Consider the following 7,279-nt stretch of genomic DNA (forward strand, 5'->3'; position numbering starts at 1 on the left):
GCGTAGACATGTACCCTACGCAGAGCCCGACGTCGTACCCAGACGTGCACCTCCCCAAAAATGTAACCACGCGTTGAGGCGACGCAGACAACAAGAGCTGTGATTGGTCCGCTTGGTAGCATCGCATCTCCGGCAGACTCACCGCCATTTTTGAATTGAGTTTAAGAAACGAACTTGGACAACGTCTTTCTTTTCTTCGTTGAAGTTCTTTAAGAAAAAGTAATGGCTCTCCAACATCTATCAGCTCCAACTCCGACACGATCCGCTTGGTAACACTCGCCATTGTTCTGAAGTAAACAGGGACTCAAGGGAGATGGTAAATAAGCAGACAAGAAGCTGGAAGACTTTAACACCAGCATAGAAACTCGACTGCCACTAGAGTTTTGTGTAATTCAAGCAGAACTCACACACACACACCTACACACACCTATGAACGTTGGGCCCACCTTGAGCATAGCTTCAACGCAGAAGCCAGAATCAGCCTTCATTAATAAAACACACACACTGTCTCTTTAAGACCTGGACAGGGGGGGCGGTGAAAGCGGGATTCAAACGTGTAGCCCCGCCCCCCGCCGCTTCTCTTCGCGGAAACGGGAGCCAAACGTCAGTCAAAACAAAATGGGGAATCAGCTAGACACCCCGACGAGGTGCCCGCTGTGCAACGCGATGACCATGGACCCCGTCACCCTGAAGTGCAACCACCGCTTCTGCCGGCGGTGCATCGGGGACCTGTGGAGCGTCGCACCGGACGGGCCGTACCACTGTCCGGAGTGGAGGTGTAAGACCGTGTACCGCACTCTGCCGTTCGACCGCAGCCTGATGTCCTCCCCGAGTCGCTGGGCTGCAGGTACAAGCTGCTGTGGACCCTGGGTGTTAGTGGATGTGGGACTGTGACCGCAGCTGATTCAGACAGGTCCACAGGGACATGCTAACAGGCTAACACGCTGTTATCACATTCAGTGTTACACTCAGGCTAGCTCATGTTACTCTGTAGCTACTTCCTGATAAAGAGCTGGCTGGATTTCATCATCACATGCAGCAACTTTACACTTAAAATACCGACATCCGTTCTGAGTAAATGTAAATTAGTAGTTCCAGCAAATTGTAACTAAAGCATTAAAAGTGCAGACAGTTCGCCCCAGTGACTGATACTATGATGTTATTATTATCAATCATCTTTTATTTGTATAGCCCGTATTCATTAATCACAGTTTGCCTCACGTGACTTAACGATCTGTACAATGTTCGACATCCTCTGTTCTGAACCCAAAAACAAAACAATTATCATTATATAATATTGTTAATACTTCATAATAAATTCATAATACAAGGTTTTAACAGCTATAATGACAAAGTTGAAAAGCTGTAAAATAACAAATTTGCTTCGCGCGACAGTAAAGGGAGGATCTTTTATTTTTTTTCTGACTGTTGCTCAGACAAACGAAAGCATCTTCAGATGTCCACTTGGGGCTGTGGCAGATTATAACAGACATATGTCATTATTTTATAAACAGAATTGGTAACTGATCATTGTTTTTCCACCAAGTTTTGTGGTAATCTCTCTAGTAGTGTTTTACGTAAGGTACCTAACAGGAAAACAAACAAATAGATGAAAACAAAACCTCCTTGGCCGAGGGGATTATTTGTTACAGCCCTATTTTAGCTGCTTACAACTCAGACATCTGAAACATGACCACAAGCTCCAACTACAGATCACGTTTTTGTAAATAATTAAAAGTTTGTTCTTATTGCTCAATACTTTGTACTTAAACAGTGTATAATGTATAATAATAAATATAATACAGTCTTAATCTGTTATTAACTGTAAACTAAATCATCCTGATATACTGGCTGTAATGTAAAACAACATGCACCTTGTGGTAGATGTTTGAAGTAGCATAAACTTTAAATACTCTAGTACCTAAAAATTGATTTCAAGTACAGTACTTGAGTAAATGTGTTTTTCTGTTTGTTAACTCACAGCGGTCAGAGGCTCTCCTCTAAAAGTCAGTATGAGGCTGAAGTTTGTTTGACTGTGCAAACGGAGAGAGTAAAGGTCTTAATCAGTTTTTACGGCGCGTTGAGTCCATGCAGTTTTCCTGTGTTTGGCATAAATCACCATGATGAGTTTTTCCATTTCCACTCTATGTAATTAGATATTGAGTGTTCATGAATGAAGCACCAGGCATTTTAGGAGTGACTTAAAATAACATTTGCAATTTTGTTGTACTATGTCTCAACGTCAAGCGTCTGGATAAACTTCCTGTTTGTAAAGATGACTTGCAAAGATATGACAAAGTAAACTAGTTCACCACTGCAATGAGTTTGGGAAATCTTTAGGTCACAGCTTAGTCTTGCGGATGCTTTTATGCTGCAGGTGAACAAATCTTAGTGCAGTTGTGCTGGTCAATAGCCAACTTGTGAAGTGTTGTTGTAAAGGTGCTGAATCAATGTTCTGTTCTATTTTTTAGCCACATCCAGTAATGATGAGCAGAACAATTTGGACTCGGCGTTGAAGAGGCCCTCGCTCTCCAGCAGACTCCTGGGGAAGAGAAAGGCCAGCGCCCCGGCACCAGAGCAACCTGCCACGAAGCGATCGACGGTGGAATCTCCCTGTGAGCGCCCCAGTGACACTGAGATGCCCACCGCTTACATTTCAGACAAATCCGAGCAGTCTACTGGTATGGAGACATCTGAGAAAGAAGTTCACCCGGAATCTACACAGTCTGAGAGCGGTGATGGCCCATCCTGCAGTGACAAGTCTGACAGCAAGGCAGTACCTGCAAGTGATGCGCTACAAGACGCCTCAAACCAGCAGAGCCAGCGTGAAGCAGAGGTCGTCACATTGGTTGACTCTGACACCTCGGATGAAGTCGATATATGTGAGGCACCTCTTCTTACAACCCCCAGAAGAGACACACAAGGGACAGAAAGTCATGCATCACCAACGAAACCGGCCTCACCTGCCAACTTGGTTTCATTTCCTGGGGTCTCACAGTCTGAAAAAGATAAGTCTCCTGTACCTCACGTCAAGCCACCTCTGGCATTCACCAAGCATCCGGGTGCTTCAGGATCCTCAAGTAATGTTGGTATCTTTTACACGACGGAGAGCAAATATTCCAGCCCTGTGCCCTGCCATTACTGCCCCAAAACGGTTTATCAGTGTGCTGTGAAGACCTGTCTAGTGTGTGGAGCTTCCATGTGTTCAGAGCACCTGCGCCCCCACCTGGACTCCCCCGTGTTTCAGAATCACACCCTGGTTCCTCCGGTGGAGGACATTTCTCCCTGGAGGTGCCAGGAGCACCAGGAGATAAACAGGATCTACTGTCGGCAGTGTGTAGTGTGTGTGTGCACGGTGTGTACGGTCATAGGCTCACACCGCGGCCATGTCTGCATCAGCATCCGGGAGGCAGAGAGAGAGCTCAGGGTGAGTTGTGAATTATAGAACCATACATACGGTACAAACCAGACCAACTGGATCTTTGGAGGCAAAGGCCAAGACCAATATTAGGGAGCGAATATTTTTTGATACCGATAAATCCAATCCCATATATCAGCAGATACATGCAAAAAGTAATTCAGTAATTCCTTTCAATAATAAGATGTCGTTATCGTTATTATATTATGAAAAGAATATGTATTTTAGGTTTGATATTTTACTGTTAATAAAAAGAAAACAAATACAACCAACCAAATATATTGAGTATATAAAATATCAAACGAAGGAAATTAACTTAATTATTTAATGTAAAGTATAAATAAAAATGCACATCTTTTCTGCAATGTTTATTTTGTAAAATAAAAGTGTTTGTATTTGTACATATCGGCAAACATCACCGCAGATTGGGATATGTCTTTGAAATGCTGATATCGACCAATGTAATCAAACATGTGACATATCACTTGGGCGTAGTAGATGCATAGTAGTCGTGGTTATAGTTGAAGCCTGATGTAAACCTAGCTATAGCAACAATTACATAAAAATGTTTCTGTGCACATTTTCCCCAAGGGCAACCTGAAAGAAGAGATCAAACAACGGCAGGACGCCGAACAGCAAGTGGAGAGCAGAGTGACTGAACTTACCCAGAAGAAAGAGACGTTCCGAGTAAGACAACTAATCTTAATACATAACTGCTCAGTAATACAGGGTGAGATTCATTCTGTTTGGTCCTGCTGGGACGATGTTGTGTCTTCTGTCTAAGAACGCATGTTTGTCGTGTTGTAAGGAATCCACTGTGAGTTGTTGCAGCGCAGCACACAATGTAAAATGTAATTATTTACAAGGAAGACAAGTCCCCATAATGTGTCTATGTAAATTGTGATGGTGTGATTTACGTTCCCACATCATTTGTAATATCTGGACAACACACACACACACACACACACACACAGGTCCACAAGTCACACAAACACAGAGAACCTGTTTTACAGGTCCCTAACTGATCAGAAACTGAAAAGAGAATGAATCTGAAGGGATATGGGACCATGTAATTTTAGTCTATCTTAAAAAACAATTTTATGTGATGACAAATGAGAAATGTATAACTTTATATGAATCTTGATTGTATATTTTGTCTGTCCAGGTGGTTTTAAGTGAGGCGCGAAAAGGAGTGCAGCAGCAGTATGAAGCCATCAGAGAGGCCCTGGAGCAGGAGGAGCAGTCAGCTCTTCAGTGTGTGATGAAGGAGGAGAGCAGGGTTCTGGGGGGACTAGAGGAGAAACTCAGCCACCTCAGCAGCAGCCTGCTCTCCATCCAGCAGGGCCTCCACACCCTGGAGGAGCTGGCTGATGCCAAGGGAGACAAACGCGTTCAGGAGCAGGCCTTCATTATGGTGAGTTGTGTGTTTCCATTTGTTTGTTTGTTGGTAAAATATCTTTAAAAATCCTGTTGAAAACTAACCCAAAGAAAATTGTCTTTTTGCTCTTCCTCACATGACAGGAGTACAGCAAAGTAACACAACTGTAAGTGATTTTCTACTTTGTTGAACATGTCAATAGCGGAATGCACCAACAATTGTGTATCCTGCATGAAAATGTCTTAAAGGGTTGGTTAACCTTGTCCTTGCTGTGTACAGTTTTACTAGCAAAGGAAATGTTACAATGACGATACTTGTGCTATGAAACACTGCAGCCTTTTGTTGTAGATGTGTCGTGTGTTGTAGGTGTTTCTTGTGTGTGCCCTTTTCCCAGCAAATCTTTATCCAATCTTGTTTTCTAAATATTTACCTGAGTGTGCTTGTTTTTACTGTATATGTGTTTATGTATATTTCAAATATAATTTCCCCCCAGTGGCAGTAACATGGGGAGCTGTGTGCAGCAGTCTGAGGCTCCAGAAGAAGTGGATCAGGCCCGGCTGAAGTGTTTGCAGAGCTGGACTGAGAAGCGTCTGGACACCATCACCCTCACCGTGCCTGGCAAAGACCGAGACCTCTACAGACTGCTCTGTGAGACACGTTCTTAAGGCTCTTTTATATAGGACACTTCAGGCACTGCTACGCTCTGAAATCCATGTCTGTGCCACGCAAAGATGTTTTTTTGTTGTGCTTTGTTCAACGGGCTCTTGTGCGTGCCACGGTCGAAGTTCAACATTATTGAACTTTGACCACTGCGGGCTGTGATGAACACTTGCGCGTCCAGTAGAAGTGAAGGTGCCAGCCACATTTTTACTGAGCAATGAAGCAAAACTTGAAATTGTATGTGTTTGAGTTCCCTGATATATTATTTTCATGAGAAAGAGAAAGAGGGGGAAAATCTGAAATGATCAGGAGCCAGGATAATAGTGTAAGTAGTGACGAACCTTCTCCAAAAAAAGTTTCGCTTCGAACACAGCAGCAAGCGCAACGCAAACTACTTTCCATATGAAAAGGCCTTTATCCCTGCACCAGTTTACTTTCCACTCTGATGAATCACGTCAAATTAAACCAAAGGAATAACAGCATCCTGTCGGCCTGAAAGTGCCACATTCAATTAGTCTTACTCAAAAATTTAATCTCAAACATATCTAAAAATAGTCCCTTTTTTCATTTCCTGTTTACAGATGGTACCATCCCCATCCTGGATGCAGATACAGCTCATTCCAAGTTGCAGCTGTCAAACAGCAACAGGAAGGTGACGTACAGCGAGACGCAGCAGCTCTACACGGAGCACGAGGCTCGCTTCAGCTCCTTCCCACAAGTCCTGGCCTCCTGTGCCCTGGAGGGGGGCCGCTGGTACTGGGAAGTGAGCGTGCCTGTGGACGAGGGTCGATGGAAGGTGGGGCTGAGCGAGGGGCAGATAGAGAGGAAGGGCCAAAGGGACAACTCTCGTCTGGGCTTCAACAGCTTCTCCTGGTGCGTCGCTTGTGACCGGAGGAAGGTAGAAGCCGTGCACAACAAGGTTTCTGTTCCTGTGGAGGTAGACAAGCTGCAGAGGGTGGGAGTGTTCCTCGACTTTGAGGAGGGTATTTTATCATTCTTTAATGTGACACCAGGGGGCAGTCTAGTATTAATGCATTCCTATCAGCACAAGTTTTCTGATGCTCTTTACCCAGCGTTCTCTGTGTCAAAAACCCAGCTGATGATCTGTGATCTGTTCCAGACATAAACACATGTTTGTGACCCTAACACTGGCACGTCAGTAGATTTACAGATTACTAAAAAAGCACAGTGCCTTTTTCATATGTGAAATCATCTCTTCAATAAAATGTCCCAATTTGCAATACTCTTGGGATAATGTCAAACACTGTAAATAATGCTATACTTTTGCAAAAATTTGATTTTTATAACATTTGATAGTACTGGATCTGTTCACTATGCACATTCCAAAACTGGAACTTTTATTACATTTTTAGATTTTGTATTTTACGTGGGAGGCAAGTTGACTGCTGAAAAAAATATAATGGATAATATTTCCTAATATGTCTTAAAATTCAATGTTCTTCCTGTTGAAATGTTTGATACCTCTGATGAGCCACTCTACACAAATAAAATGTCACAATCAAAGTAAAACCTTCATTATTGTCTCTCCTTGATGTTTTCTGTTTGCGTTTGGAGGCACAGGTGAGTGGGTGGTGTAGTTTCCCCTGCAGGTGACGGTTGTTGTGCAAAAATATTTAAACTCTCACTAACCTCGCCGCATGTGAGCTTCGCAGACAATAAACACCACCTCTGGAACAAACTCGTTAGAGCCTCACAGATCGCTGCTTTCGCTAGATTGCCCTCTTCGCTGAGGCTCATTTATTCTGACGGGGTTCTGCGCTGTTGATGTCACTGGGAGGGATCAAGGTAGTGTTTTCTATAAA

General features: G+C 43.5%; 1 protein-coding gene across 1 annotated transcript; it reads left to right on the plus strand.

Annotated features, from left to right (window-relative positions):
• Positions 1-570: 570 nt before the first annotated feature.
• On the plus strand, positions 571-6,980 carry si:dkey-29p10.4 (E3 ubiquitin/ISG15 ligase TRIM25). Its single transcript, XM_035157867.2, has 7 exons — positions 571-847; positions 2,472-3,427; positions 4,010-4,105; positions 4,584-4,832; positions 4,940-4,962; positions 5,290-5,444; positions 6,038-6,980. Exons 1-7 carry the CDS (start codon positions 619-621, stop codon positions 6,580-6,582), a joined length of 2,253 nt encoding a protein of 750 aa, XP_035013758.1. The 5' UTR covers positions 571-618; the 3' UTR covers positions 6,583-6,980.
• Positions 6,981-7,279: the final 299 nt, after the last annotated feature.

This window comes from Hippoglossus stenolepis, chromosome 5, assembly GCF_022539355.2.
Source record: "Hippoglossus stenolepis isolate QCI-W04-F060 chromosome 5, HSTE1.2, whole genome shotgun sequence".
NCBI lineage: Eukaryota > Metazoa > Chordata > Actinopteri > Pleuronectiformes > Pleuronectidae > Hippoglossus > Hippoglossus stenolepis.

Bases quoted from the DNA above. Each gene is read 5' to 3' on its own strand.
- si:dkey-29p10.4 (XM_035157867.2), top strand. From the start codon at position 619: ATGGGGAATCAGCTAGACACCCCGACGAGGTGCCCGCTGTGCAACGCG. The intron at 3,428-4,009 runs GTGAGTTGTGAA...ATTTTCCCCAAG, and splicing joins AGGCAGAGAGAGAGCTCAGG to GGCAACCTGAAAGAAGAGAT. The intron at 5,445-6,037 runs GTGAGACACGTT...TCCTGTTTACAG, and splicing joins AGACCTCTACAGACTGCTCT to ATGGTACCATCCCCATCCTG.